We start from the raw sequence: 15,587 nt of genomic DNA on the forward strand, positions 1-15,587 counted from the left end.
GTCTAACATTACATTTGGGTGCCGCTCACCACATTTAAATGTGCCTAGAGTTGTGTAGCATTCAACATCTGGTTCCGAAAGGCATTGTTCACAATAAAGCGGGCATCAGAGTGGGATGTGGCCAAAAGACGTCCACTTCAATGTCTTTCTGTGACTCCTCCAGTCTCTCTGTATCTCTGTTGCAATCTGCTGATGACCCTGACACTAAGCTCTGTGACCACATTTAGCTGAGAACATCCTGCTTGAAACCTCGCAATAGCAAGGTTCTGTTGATCAATTATCAGGAGTCCATACCAATTTTAATTGAACCCTGAAATGTATATGATGATTCATGGATCAAACATCTGGTGTGAATTTTAGCATTAAGCTCCTTGTTAGAGAACAGCAAGTTGTGCAAAAAAGTAGTGAAACATTGAACAGTTGTTCATGTGCATGCAGACGTTTACAGAAGGTTACATTACGTTTACCAGAAAAGGTTAGGCATATTTGGCTTTTGGGTGAAATTTCAGGAGGACCTTAAAATGCACTCTACAGTATAGTGTATATCATTGTAAGTATATATTCTAAATACATATCAGGCAACACTCTGGACAATCATGTCTGATGGAAGGCTTTAACATGTTGTTAATAGGGATAGAGTTGTGTTTATCAGGGTACATTGCCCCTTGGGTGGTGCTTGAATGTCCAATAATTTGTCTTTCAATCAACAAACATGTTTAATGTTGGCAATCTATAGAATGTAAGCCCGCAAGGGTAGGGCCCTCTTCCCTCTGTACTAGTCTGTCTACTGTAACTTGTATATGTATTTTGTATGTAAACCCCTTCTCATGTACAGCACCATGGAATTAATGGTGCTCTATAAATAAATAATAATAATAATTGGTGGCTGTTCACATTCAGCCATCAAGTCCTGTCCACAAGCTATTTAATTCATGCAGCATTTGCTTGGGCCTGTCCCGCCCACAGCCATGCTTCAGTCATGGGTACGGGACTGAAAAGCACCAGGGGAGTGCTGCTAATAGCAGTTCTAATTTTTCATATATGAGGCCGTATGGCACATTTTAAATTAAAATATTTTAGAGTAGGACTGCCCCAAAGATTTGCCATGATCTGGAGGGATAGCTCAATAAATTGCATTTTTTTGCCAAAAATCTCAAATTTTAAAAATCGTACAGTTTGGAATTTTTAGTGCTGTGCACATCTTCTAATTAAAGCCATTTTTCAGTTGAGCTGGCTTTGTTTTTTCTTTATGTTTAATACCCCTTCCAATAGGCAAAACAATAATATGCCAACAAACTTTGTTTAGTCGACAAACTGAAGTTTATTTTGAGATTCAACGTAGAAAAAAAACAAAAGAAAACATGTAAAAATAGATTTTTTTTGGTTACAATTGTTACAACAGGAAAAAAAAAAATCTACAGAGGTTTAGTATTGGACAAATGCAAAGACTTGTCTAGTACAAAATAAATCAGGCACAAATTCACAGTGATTAGTAAAATTTGGAATGACAGATGGCTTAGTGATAAAGCATTATGAGATGGTCAGTAAATACTCTCTAATCAAACTCTTTTACATAGTCTTCACTGTGCATGGACAAGCGCTCCAGCTCCTTGACCGTATCCAAAACCTTTCGGTCCAAAATTTTTTGCATAACAAGCTAAAAAGAAATAAAAAACAAAATTAGATACTTTATCATCTTTTTGACAAATCCCAACTGTGCACTGAAAAACAAAGCATGACCTAAGTCCAATTATCCAAAAGGCAGAGGACATTAAAGAAAGTGGGGAGTGTGAGGGAGGAAAGCATTAGGTTTGCTTTAAGTATCTTAAGTCATTTAATTTTTCCGTTCCGTGCAATGTATGATTTATATGCGGTATTAAAAAAAAAAATTGTCATCAGTATAGTATGACAACAATGACCAATACCTTAGAGAAGAGAGAAAAAAAAAAAAAAGTACGGGATAGGCATCAGTACCTGGGTAAGAGCCGAGGCCCGAGAGAGGGGGTGGGAGGAGTACTCGCTGTTATCAGGGGCAGTGATCAGTTCTATGTTCCCAAGTTGAGTTCTGGGGACCACAGTGCTCAGACCGGCAGCTGCACTTTGCTGGCTGTCGAACCTTTAAACATGCACTGGCACCCAGCATTCACTGCTGAATGCTGCATGCATTGAAGTTCATCTGTGGATGGCGCTAGCATGTGTTGTGTCTCCTGGCCCACAAATGGAGAGGAGCTGTAGCTCAGGGCCAGCCAGCATCTCCCTGCACATTGTGAGAGAACCTACCAAGTGGGTCAAAAGGTGTGGGTTCTGGTCCCCGTACCACAGGATAATTTTCAGGCAGTCTGGGAAGGCGCAAACCTCGTGTACCAGCAGATAAACCCTGTAACGTACCTGGTTACCCTGGACCCTGCCCGTGGAAGGTGAGCATATGCCCCTTTGAGCTGTATAGACCTTCCACCCCCCGAGCTGTGTATTCTCCCAAGAGCTATATGCTCCCCGCACCAATAGCGTGTATGCCCCCATCCTCTCCTGTGATATATAGATATATATCTATAGCTATATATTGGAACCCCCAGCCTCGCCTGTGATTTATATACTGTAGCTCTCAGCCAAATCTCTAATGTGTATGTGTGCATGTATGATGTGTTTATCCATCTATGGCAGTATATATGACTGTGTATATATTTATGTCCATTTATATATTTTTGTGAATTTGTCTTCCAATATGTACATATACCTGGGTGTGTGTCTGCGTGTGCATGGGGCTCACTGACATTTTCGCTCAGGGCCCACAAAAACCTGGAGCCTGCCCTAAAGATGTATCCCGTGAATTTCCCCCCATGCTCAATTTCTTTTTTAAGCAATTAACATCCTATGTTATCTTAAACCCTTTTAATAGGCTTGCGTTTGACAACACAATAGGAGGCCACAGCAATCTTCCAGGAAGCTGGAAGTGTAACTGACAGGTTATTTACAGTAGTCACTTTAGCAGAGCATACGCTCCCATGTTTAAAGTGTCAAAACAGTGAGAGGTATGTCAAACAAAAATAATTCACTACATAGGCATTGTCCAATGACTTGCCTGAATCTCTAAAAATTCTAGTTTTCTTGTACAGTGAACCCCTACTCTTAGGTAATGGCATGCAAACAATGGGAAAATATCAAATCCTTGCTTCAAGCCATCTCACCTTTGCAGTAGATTTCCCCATCCTTTTCAGTCAAAGTAGTAGATTCTAGACTCTTGCCACATTTTGCACATCTGAAACAATTCTTATGCCATGGCTACAAGGGAAAAAGGGATTGATGAATGTATGAAAAACAGAGGAGAAATTATCAGTGACTATATGATAAGGACAGGAGCGAGATACCAGCTACTAACAAAGATGCCAAATATCTGTTAACATTGAGTCACCGAACCCACTCGCCTCCCGATGCGGAAGTGAGCAAAACTGGATTACCCCTTTAATCTTCTTCCTGCCACAGACTCTTGGGTTTAGAGCCTTTGGGATTCCCCCCCCCCCTTCCCTTACTCTTAGTCATATTTTTTTCAATCATAATCTGTATGAGGGCATTTCTTTATTATTTTTTTTTTTTGGAGGTGCGAAAAAGCAAGTTTTAGTCTTGAATTAAATAATTCACCATTTCCATGTAATGTACTGGAAAACAAGAAAAAGATAATCCTAATAGCAGTAAAACGGCAAAGAAAGCCTACAATACCACTTTTGGTTGTTTTGGGATTTGTTTTCAGTATTCATTGTGTACTAAAAATCACTGGCAGTAAGGCCGTTTACGATAACATTTTCCATTTTATATTTTAGTGAAGAAAATAAAAAAAAAAAACCAAAAAAATAAAAATTGTAAAAGAATAAAATAAAAAAATTAGTTTTAAACTAATCTACATATGTACGCACACACTGTTTATGTTGGCATTTTCTGACACATTACTTTTTTTATACTATATACTATTTTAAACTATATACTATTTTTCTGTTATTGGAGCTGTGCAAGAGCTTGTTTATTTGCAGTGTTGAGCTGATATTTTTGTCAATACTACTTCGGGGTATGAGCTGCACTTCCGGCTTAATTCTTGACACTATAGACTTTAGGGTACCGTCACACTTTAGCGACGCAGCAGCGATCCCACCAGCGATCTGACCTGGTCAGGATCGCTGCTGCTTCGCTACATGGTCGCTGGTGAGCTGTCAAACAGGCAGATCTCACCAGTGACCAGTGACCAGCCCCCAGCCAGCAGCGACGTGCAAGCGACGCTGCGCTTGCACGGAGCCGGCGTCTGGAAGCTGCGGACACTGGTAACTAAGGTAAACATCGGGTATGGTTACCCGATGTTTACCGTAGTTACCAGTGCACACCACTTAGCTTAGCGTGTGCAGGGAGCAGGAGCCGGCACTGGCAGTGTGAGAGCTGCGGAGGCTGGTAACGAAGGTAAATATCGGGTAACCACCTTGGTTACCCGATGTTTACCTTGGTTACAGCTTACCGCAGGCTGTCAGACGCCGGCTCCTGCTCCCTGCACATTCAGGATTGTTGCTCTCTCGCTGTCACACACAGCGATGTGTGCTTAACAGCGGGAGAGCAACAATTAAAAAAAACGAACCAGGGCTGTGTGTAACGAGCAGCAATCTCACAGCAGGGGCCAGATCGCTGCTCAGTGTCACACACAGCGAGATCGCTAATGAGGTCAATGCTGCGTCACAAAAACCGTGACTCAGCAGCGATCTCAGTAGCGATCTCAGTAGCGATCTCGCTGTGTGTGAAGTACCCCTTAGTTTAGTACCATGAGGGCTGAGTGATAAGCTAGCACCTTCTCTGTTATAGCAAATCATTAACAGAGTGAGTGCTGGTTTAGCTACTGAAATCAGGCAACTACACCCACCCCCACCCACACCGCTTACAAGACAGAAATAGAGTGGCTAGTACCTGGGACAACTGCCGGTATCTAATGTTCAAAGCACCTTTTAGAATACCAAAGTCTTTTGGGTTCAAAGGACTTGTATAATTTTGTACTAATCCTTCAGAACGTGCGATCACACAAAATAACACACACAGGTCCAGTCTCCTACCTTCCCAGCTCCCATTACTTTCTCAGCTGCATATACGGATTCCCCACATCTGGGACACTTATCAGATCCTCCAAACTTCTGGGCAAATTTTGAAGGATTAGCAGAGGCACCGGAACGTGATTGTTGTGATCTGCAACAGTCCAAAAGGTATTAATTTACCAGACTAGCAATTTGATGCATACATATATACATGATATACTTCTACTGTGGAGCAGACAGAATATAAGGAGTTAACTACCATATTTGTTAGACTAAGAACACCTAACTATTGATCGCACACAGGTTTTAAACAGAAAATAGGGAAAAATGTTTTATGCCAATTAAAAAAAATTCCCAGTGGAATAAGAAAGTGACGGGCTTAATGTCACCAACTGGTCTAGCCAGTTAGAGTGAATATATATTTTTTTTACTATTATGGAACCACAAAGTATCTGTTAAAATACAGCAGATGTGTAAGATATCAGATCATTAGCAGTACTAGTTGTAGTACGCTGTTCGCCTTTTTTTTGCCACTTTGTTATTGTTCCCTCGGAGGTCACAATGAAACCACAGCGACCGGTATTTACCAGTAATTTAGTAGGGACTTGCATAACAAGAGTCACAGGTTAGCCATAGACTAATCTGCTATAGATCATACAGTTAGGTCCAGAAATATTTGGACAGTGACACAAGTTCTGTTATTTTAGCTGTTTACAAAAACATGTTTAGAAATACAATTATATATATAATATGGGCTGAAAGTGCACACTCCCAGCTGCAATAAGAGTTTTCACATCCAAATCGGAGAAAGGGTTTAGGAATCATAGCTCTGTAATGCATAGCCTCCTCTTTTTCAAGGGACCAAAAGTAATTGGACAAGGGACTCTAAGGGCTGCAATTAACTCTGAAGGCGTCTCCCTCGTTAACCTGTAATCAATGAAGTAGTTAAAAGGTCTGGGGTTGATTACAGGTGTGTGGTTTTGCATTTGGAAGCTGTTGCTGTGACCAGACAACATGCGGTCTAAGGAACTCTCAATTGAGGTGAAGCAGAACATCCTGAGGCTGAAAAAAAAGAAAAAATCCATCAGAGAGATAGCAGACATGCTTGGAGTAGCAAAATCAACAGTCGGGTACATTCTGAGAAAAAAGGAATTGACTGGTGAGCTTGGGAACTCAAAAAGGCCTGGGCGTCCACATATGACAACAGTGGTGGATGATCGCCGCATACTTTCTTTGGTGAAGAAGAACCTGTTCACAACATCAACTGAAGTCCAGAACACTATCAGTGAAGTAGGTGTATCTGTCTCTAAGGGTACCTTCACACTTAGCGATGCAGCAGCGATCCGACCAGCGATCTGACCTGGTCAGGATCGCTGCTGCATCGCTACATGGTCGCTGGTGAGCTGTCAAACAGGCAGATCTCACCAGCGACCACTGAACAGCCCCCAGCCAGCAGCGACGTGCAAGCGACGCTGCGCTTGCACGTAGCCGCCGACTGGAAGCTGCGGAGACTGGTAACTAAGGTAAACATCGGGTATGGTTACCCGATGTTTACATTAGTTACCAGCGCTGTGTGCAGAGAGCAGGGAGCCGCGCACACTGAGCGCTGGCTCCTTGCTCTCCTAGCTGCTGTACACATCGGGTTAATTAACCCGATGTGTAATGCAGCTACATGTGCAGAGAGCAAGGAGCCGCGCACACTGCTTAGCGCTGGCTCCTTGCTCTCCTAGCTGCTATACACATCGGGTTAATTAACCCGATGTGTACAGCAGCTACATGTGCAGAGAGCCGGAGCCGGCAGCACAGGCAGCGTGAGAGCTGCGGAGGCTGGTAACTAAGGTAAATATCGGGTAACCACCTTGGTTACCCGATGTTTATCTTGGTTACAAGCTTACCTCAGCTGTCAGATGCCGGCTCCTGCTCCCTGCTCGCTTCATTTGTCGCTCTCTCGCTGTCACACACAGCGATCTGTGTGTCACAGCGGGAGAGCGGCTTTGAAGAAAACGAACCAGGGCTGTGTGTAACGAGCAGCGATCTCGCAGCAGGGGCCAGATCGCTGCTCAGTGTCACACACAGCGAGATCGCTAATGAGGTCACTGCTGCGTCACAAAAAGCGTGACTCAGCAGCGATCTCGGCAGCGAGCTCGCTGTGTGTGAAGCACCCCTTAGTCAACAGTAAAGAGAAGACTCCATGAAAGTAAATATAAAGGGTTCACATCTAGATGCAAACCATTCATCAATTCCAAAAATAGACAGGCCAGAGTTAAATTTGCTGAAAAACACCTCATGAAGCCAGCTCAGTTCTGGAAAAGTATTCTATGGACGGATGAGACCAAGATCAACCTGTACCAGAATGATGGGAAGAAAAAAGTTTGGAGAAGAAAGGGAACAGCACATGATCCAAGGCACACCACATCCTCTGTAAAACATGGTGGAGGCAACGTGATGGCATGGGCATGCATGGCTTTCAATGGCACTGGGTCACTTGTGTTTATTGATGACATAACAGCAGACAAGAGTAGCCGGATGAATTCTGAAGTGTACCGGGATATACTTTCAGCCCAGATTCAGCCAAATGCCGCAAAGTTGATCGGACGGTGCTTCATAGTACAGATGGACAATGACCCCAAGCATACAGCCAAAGCTACCCAGGAGTTCATGAGTGCAAAAAAGTGGAACATTCTGCAATGGCCAAGTCAATCACCAGATCTTAACCCAATTGAGCATGCATTTCACTTGCTCAAATCCAGACTTAAGACGGAAAGACCCACAAACAAGCAAGACCTGAAGGCTGCGGCTGTAAAGGTCTGGCAAAGCATTAAGAAGGAGGAAACCCAGCGTTTGGTGATGTCCATGGGTTCCAGACTTAAGGCAGTGATTGCCTCCAAAGGATTCGCAACAAAATATTGAAAATAAAAATTTTTTTTTTTTTGGGTTTGGTTTATTTGTCCAATTACTTTTGACCTCCTAAAATGTGGAGTGTTTGTAAAGAAATGTGTACAATTCCTACAATTTCTATCAGATATTTTTGTTCAAACCTTCAAATTAAACGTTACAATCTGCACTTGAATTCTGTTGTAGAGGTTTCATTTCAAATCCAATGTGGTGGCATGCAGAGCCCAACTCGCGAAAATTGTGTCACTGTCCAAATATTTCTGGACCTAACTGTATGTTATATTGCAGCCCAGAATGACATTATTGACTCCCGATGTAGAGCATCATGTAAGGTTTACTGTTGGCTACTAGGAGAATCAAACAGGCCTCCGCTTTATCTACTCCCTGCCTCACTCATTCGCTTAGTTGTTTGCTGAAGCTGCAAGATTTGTTTTATTTGCTTCTATAGCATCATTAATTTCACAGCGGTTTACAGTCGACAACATCATAGTCATCCCAAATCGGGCTCACAATCTAAATTCCCTATCAGTCTTCGGAGTGTGGGAGGAAAAAAAGAGGGTACATGGTGGAAAGCTACGCAAACACATGAAGATCATACAAACTCCCTCGCATATGTTCTTGGTAGGATTTGAACCCATGACCACTGAGGCTGGTGACAATAGTTCTGCTGTATGAAACAAGAACTCTGTTGGACAAACTAGTCAAAGAGGCAATCAACTGTGCTCTGACTGCTTTGTGCGGTCACTGCTCAGAGTTCACAGTTACACAGATACTGGTAAAACAGCCCAAACACCGAGCTGTCAGAGCAATCAATAAGGTATTAACAGAAGGAGGTGTCATTATCAGAACATAGTTTACTCAGTGGACTATTGCCTTATAACTTACAGCTAATGATGGCGAGCACTAAAATGCTCGCTACTCGATTTGAGCTGGTCACACACTCTGATATTTATTAAATGCTAAAATATATAATATTTTTCCCCTCGTTTAAGTTTTTGGTACAAACGTACTACACTATTTGACTGTGTAGGGGCCAAAAGATTGATCAAAGAACATTTGGTTAATGTTTGCTGTTATGAGCATTTCATTAGTCAAATGTGTAGTAATTATAACAGTGGAAAAATGGTGAGGTATTTAGTAGTAGACAATAATTCGGTGCATAGTTAGCTGTGTAGTAATGAAATATTGACTTACTCCTCAGGTCTAATGCCCAGTCGTTCTCCTCTGTCCATATTCAATGTGCCAGCACCTTGCCCGTAGCCATAGCCTTTGGGCCCGTATTTTTTCCCATAACAGGAACGGCAGTAAATCTCATTCTCATGAATAGCCACTGTGGTGCTATCAAGATTTTTTCTGCAAACCACTAAAGCAAAAGAAAAAACTTTAGTCATTCATACAAAAAACATTCTCGCTTTACGAAATGTTAATCAATTTAAAATTAAGTAGTCCCCCTTGTAAAATAACAAAAACAGCAAATATTCATCTGCACTGGTGCTGCTCAGGCTCTGGGTCTCCTGGCGCTCACGGGAAAATGTTGCTAATCAGTACTGGGCTCCTGTGCACATACTAGTTCCATTAGTCTGAGAGTCATCTGAAGGTGTGACTCTTGGGCAAATGGAAATAGTGAGCGCACAGCATCCGCTGATTGATTGGCTGCAGGGCTCGTGTAGCATAACAGCGGATGCTGTGCGCTCACTATTTCTATTTGTCCAAGGTTCCTACTATCGGATAAACCTCAGCCTAGTGAAATTAGCTAGTGCAAAGCAGCCCAAAAGCACCTGCTGATTATGAGCATGACTCCCATGGCAGAACAAAGGCACATGAACGTCACGAGACCTTGAGCAGACATTGTTGGAGTAGTGCTAGTGCACAAAGGTCAGTATATGGTGTTTTATATTACAAGGAGGACTACATTTAAATAAGGGGGGTGTCCAGGTAGTGGACAACCCCTTTAAGGAATGTCCCCCAATGAAAATCACATCACATGGTGTCTTGCTACTGAAAATACTAACAATTCTACGGAAATCAACTGAAAAAAAGTCATGTTGCTCAAGGAAACTGCTATAGTCCCATGTAGGAGTAATTCTTTGTATTTTTCATATGCTGCAACTTCGGTTATGTTTTACTTGTGGCAATAGTTAAAGGTGGGATGGATTTAATTGAGCATGCTTGCAATGCATGAGTTATTTGGGGTGTGGGTTGGGCTAGGTGGAGGACTGCTGGATAACAGGCTAACGGAAAAATAAACCTCATGTGGTTTATGCATTTGTGGGACAATCGAGCTGCTAGTAATTCTTTCTCCACAACTATTCAGGACCAGGCCATTTCACCTCCTTCCTGACAAGGAACCTTTTCAAGTTTCACTGTACATGTGGATTAGAGAGTTGTCAACTTATCATTTTTGGCTATTTCAACCATTTAAATCCCTTAAAACAAAACACAAAAAAACAGCAACCGATTTCCCTTATAACTGAGACTGGTATATTTAGCCACAGTTACACTGGAAATGCAGGCTGCCATGACCCAGTAGCTGATGGTTCATTTCTACATCTAGGGATAAGATCGCTTTCTGTTACTCTATACACAGCGCTTGTTCAGCACTGTGTAAACAGTTATCAAGAAGGCAAAGTTGGTAGCAAGCCATCCCTGCCTTCTCTATGGGAAGGTTGGCTGCGTTTGACAGCTGGCTCCTCATTCCTACAGCTACACGATTTTGTGATGTTGGAGAATATCACTGCAGAGGAGAATGTGGTCCGCCAGGATATTTAAAGTCTATAAGCGGTCTAGAAGTAGTTAGAAGAACAACAATGTTAAAAATGGAGCAAGTCAGGAAAAATTTATACTGACCAAACCATGAATTGCAGTGGTTGTGACAGGTTCTTCAGTCTTTGAAAAATACTGTAGCATTTCAGGGGAAAAAAAATTAAAGTAAAAAAAAAAAAATCTACTTTAAAAGATCTGGCCAGAGTCGCATACCAGACTGGCTCTGTAGACAGTGCCATGGTAGGTAAATGAGAGGTCACACTAAGAAGAGACCCGGGTTCAGCGCTGGACTGGTCATCATTCCAGCTATGGTCATTGTCTGGATCTGTAGGGTATGTGCCCATGATCTGGACACAGCGTAATTTATCTTGCGGAGAAACCAGTGTCCTTTATGGAAGAATGCACTATACGTGCCAACTATCAGGATTACTGGCAGAGCATATTTTCACTGTATTCTTCTGCCCAGAACACTAGCTTCTCTGCAAAAATAAATTTACATACTGAGGGCTGGAAATCCGCACCACAGGTCAGTTTACAGAGGGTCACAAAGAAGCACAGTGGGCATGAGATTTCTATAAATCCCATCTATTGTGCTTGTACTGTACAACACAGCATTTTGGACGCAGTGGGAACACACTGAGTCCAAAATACTGCTATTCCAGATTGTGGGCACGGGTCCCTAAAGTATACTGTCTCTGAAATGCCTCAAGTACCTGGCTGTACTCATACAAACTGCTTTGTGGGCAGCACAGGCAAATAGATTTTCAGCCTCTTTTTTTTTACCTAAATTAATTTTTTATGAAGCTTTCAAAAACTGAAGTTACAAAGCAGGGTGGGAACGCGCAAATTGTGTCTTATCCGGTGATACCAAACAGGGTTTGAAAAGCATTATCACGTCATAAGGATGGCTGCTGCAGAACCCAAAAAGTTAGCGATGGAGGAGATGGAACAAAAGGGTTAATCTGTGCTGCCAGAAAAATCACTGAAGATCGATGGGGATTACTACATCTGATTTTATTGTTCTACGCGTTTTGGAGCTGTATAACCACTTCTTCAGGAACAATAATGTACATTACCAAACAAAATCATTAATGTACGTTATTGATTTTGTTCCTGAAGAAGGGGGTTATATAGCTCCGAAACATGTAGAATAAAATCAGATGTTTTAATCCCCATCGATCTTCAGTGATCTTCTGGCAGCGCGGATTAACAATTTTCTTCAATCTCCTCCATCAAAAGTAAAATTTATAAAATATTAAAGTTCAAAATAATAATCAGCACTACATAGTTTTAATTAATAACCTATTAGCAAAAAGGAATGAACACAACCCTGAAGAATTCACATCTTAGAACTACAACTAAACAGTCGAAGACGAGATGGGACAGGATGTTGCCATGTTTCTGCGTTGCATACACCATATGTAAATTTATGCTGAAAATACGAAAATCATGACAAAATAAATTACTATATTGAGCATTCATTAAAACAACGTGTTTTCTTCATCTATGCAGATGGACCTAGAAGTTTGGCTCATAGTTAAGCATTACTTGAGCAAGTTCTGTCATGCTTGTTATAAGCATTACATAGATTAAACTACATTTTTATGACAGTGGAAAAAAACAGCCAAACACTTATGGTTGTGGGCTCAGGCCTGTATAATGGTGACATTCCAACAAGTGGAAAATGTGTGCCATTTGCGAGCAGTCAGCACTGAACGTTCTGCTTCCAGCAACATTTTTTCAGTGGGAATCTTACAAGTTCGGAATCATTAAACAAAATCTAATTGTGCTCCGAGTGCCAAGTAGATGCCATGGCCCCTGACTGTTCTCACATTCCACCCTTAAGCTGCCCTAATCCCCACAGGCTGATTTGTGTTAGCAGCCCACGGAGCACTTTACATTTCATGGAGGGAAGACGACGTTGAAGACTTCTTGCATTGTGGAAAAAACTCAAACTGATTATTTTATGGTAGAACTTTGTCCTTTTGCTCCTTTATGTGCAGAACTGTCAATAACTCCATAGCAACAAAGTCCTGTAAGATACACACAGAAGCGGATGATAAAAATACTTACTACAAAGGAAGCAGCATTTATGATAGCTCTTGCCATCACATTGCACCTCTTCAGCATGGTACACGGTTGTGCTACAGGCCCCACACTTGTTTCCACCTCCCCAGTTAGGCATCTTGTAACTAAAAAGGAGGAAAAAAAATATATATATATGTACAAACCAAGAAACCAAGTGGACCTAAATATATACGCACTGTTCAAAAGTTTTAGGCATGTATTGAGAAAAAAAAAAAAGCTGAAAAGTAAGAATGCTTTCAGAATAGAAGACTAGTTTGCATTTTAAATATTATTATTATTAATATTGCAATAAATGAAAAAGGGAAATCTAAAAATCACATGAAAATTTGGTGTGACCTTCATTTCCCTTCACATCAATTCTTCTAGGGTGCTGCCACCTCTGAGCTGATGATCCTATTAGACACTTGATTAATAAGGTTAGGAAGTACGATGTGTCTTATCAGCTTGTACCAAGTTTCCTTGGCCGCTAACTGTGTCTACGGTACTCAGCATTTTCCATTTCTTGGTGCTTCTCTTAAAAGAGCTGAAGTAGAATATTTAGAAACCTCAGTGTCCTGTGAAATCTATGCTTGGGAGAGACCTTACTGATGAAGTATAAACATTTTGTGCCTTAGGGTACTCTCACACTTGAGTTCATCGGAGTCCGTCACTATGGACAATAGCGCAGTCCGTTAATGTACTGCGCTATTCTCCATAGACTTATATGGACAACGTACTGTAACGCAAGTGTCTGTGTTGCATCCGCTGGACGACGCAGCATGTAACGTTTTTTTGAGCAGCGCAAATCAGTAGGATTTCACTGCGCATGCCCTTTTTTTTTTTAAAATCACAAACTTTATTTTGTCTCGCGGTGGCCGAACGTTCAGCTGAGCGCCCGCCCGCCGGCATGCCCGGCTGCCGGCAAGTGACAGCGCTCAGCTAGTGTGAAAGTAGCCTAATGCTATACCCAGTCTTGCCATTGTGTTTGATCTGTGACAGTAAGCCATCTTCTACAACTTCACCTTTGTAACAGAGTTTGACTGTTCTTCACCTAGTTTTATGCCTCCTAAACAGATCTTAGTTTTTTTTTAATGACAGTTTCAACCTAATAAGAAAATTATTAGGTTTGATTTATTTGATTACTCATACACTTGACTATAATCCTACAAAAAAAAATTGCTGATTTTGTGGTGTACAGGAGACTCTAGAACAATGGATGCAGTTTTATCATGGCAAAATGTTGGTCACACCAAATACTGATATTCTTATCACTTTGTGTGTGGTTTTTTTTTTTTAAGCATAACACATTACTGTATGTTACAATGACCAAGAACAACCTGGACAAGTTGGTTTGTGAGAAATACTCCCCTACAGAATATACAGTGCCTACAAGTAGTATTCAACCCCCTGCAGATTTAGCAGGTTTACACATTCGGAATTAACTTGGCATTGTGACATTTGGACTGTAGATCAGCCTGGAAGTGTGAAATGCACTGCAGCAAAAAAGAATTTTTTTTTTTTTTTAAAAAATTGTGAAAAGTTTATTCAGAGGGTCATTTATTATTCAAACCACCAGAATTCTGTTTGGTTCCCCTAAAATATTAAGAAGTATTTCAGGCACAAAGAACAATGAGCTTCACATGTTTGGGTTAATTATCTATTTTTCCAGCCTTTTCTGACTAATTAAGACCCTCCCCAAACTTGTGAACAGCACTCATACTTGGTCAACATGGGAAAGACAAAGGAGCATTCCAAGGCCATCAGAGACAAGATCGTGGAGGGTCACAAGGCTGGCAAGGGGTACAAAACCCTTTCCAAGGAGTTGGGCCTACCTGTCTCCACTGTTGGGAGCATCATCCGGAAGTGGAAGGCTTATGGAACTACTGTTAGCCTTCCACGGCCTGGACAGCCTTTGAAAGTTTCCACCCGTGCCGAGGCCAGGCTTGTCCGAAGAGTTAAGGCTAACCCAAGGACAACAAGGAAGGAGCTCCGGGAAGATCTCATGGCAGTGGGGACATTGGTTTCAGTCAATACCATAAGTAACGTACTCCACCGCAATGGTCTCCGTTCCAGACGAGCCCGTAAGGTACCTTTACTTTCAAAGCGTCATGTCAAGGCTCGTCTACAGTTTGCTCATGATCACTTGGAGGACTCAGACAGAGTGGTTCAAGGTTCTCTGGTCTGATGAGACCAAGATCGAGATCTTTGGTGCCAACCACACACGTGACGTTTGGAGACTGGATGGCACTGCATACGACCCCAAGAATACCATCCCTACAGTCAAGCATGGTGGTGACTGCATCATGCTGTGGGGCTGTTTCTCAGCCAAGGGGCCTGGCCATCTGGTCCGCATCCATGGGAAGATGGATAGCATGGCCTACCTGGAGATTTTGGCCAAGAACCTCCGCTCCTCCATCAAGGATCTTAAGATGGGTCGTCATTTCATCTTCCAACAAGACAACGACCCAAAGCACACAGCCAAGAAAACCAAGGCCTGGTTCAAGAGGGAAAAAAAATCAAGGTGTTGCAGTGGCCTAGTCAGTCTCCTGACCTTAACCCAATTGAAAACTTGTGGAAGGAGCACAAGATTAAAGTTCACATGAGACACCCAAAGAACCTAGATAACTTGGAGAAGATCTGCATGGAGGAGTGGGCCAAGATAACTCCAGAGACCTGTGCCAGCCTGATCAGCTCTTATAAAAGACGATTATTAGCTGTAATTGCAAACAAGGGTTATTCCACAAAATATTAAACCTAGGAGTTGAATAATAATTGACCCACACTTTTATGCTGAAAATGTATTAA

The 15,587-nt window shown here is 42.0% G+C and overlaps 1 protein-coding gene across 3 annotated transcripts in view; it reads right to left on the reverse strand.

Moving 5' to 3' along the window:
* Positions 1–1,295: 1,295 nt before the first annotated feature.
* The window catches only part of CSRP2 (cysteine and glycine rich protein 2), a 51,518-nt gene continuing 37,226 nt past the window's right edge, over positions 1,296–15,587 (reverse strand). For all 3 annotated transcript variants that reach the window (XM_075344919.1, XM_075344920.1, XM_075344921.1), the window contains 5 exons: positions 12,789–12,907; positions 9,147–9,315; positions 5,079–5,208; positions 3,186–3,279; positions 1,296–1,657 (listed from right to left, as the gene is read on the reverse strand). In XM_075344919.1, the coding sequence (XP_075201034.1) occupies positions 1,581–1,657; positions 3,186–3,279; positions 5,079–5,208; positions 9,147–9,315; positions 12,789–12,907 (589 nt within the window). In that variant the 3' untranslated portion in view covers positions 1,296–1,580. The remainder of the gene's footprint in view (positions 1,658–3,185; positions 3,280–5,078; positions 5,209–9,146; positions 9,316–12,788; positions 12,908–15,587) is intronic.

Source organism: Anomaloglossus baeobatrachus, chromosome 4 (genome assembly GCF_048569485.1).
Source record: "Anomaloglossus baeobatrachus isolate aAnoBae1 chromosome 4, aAnoBae1.hap1, whole genome shotgun sequence".
Lineage (NCBI taxonomy): Eukaryota > Metazoa > Chordata > Amphibia > Anura > Aromobatidae > Anomaloglossus > Anomaloglossus baeobatrachus.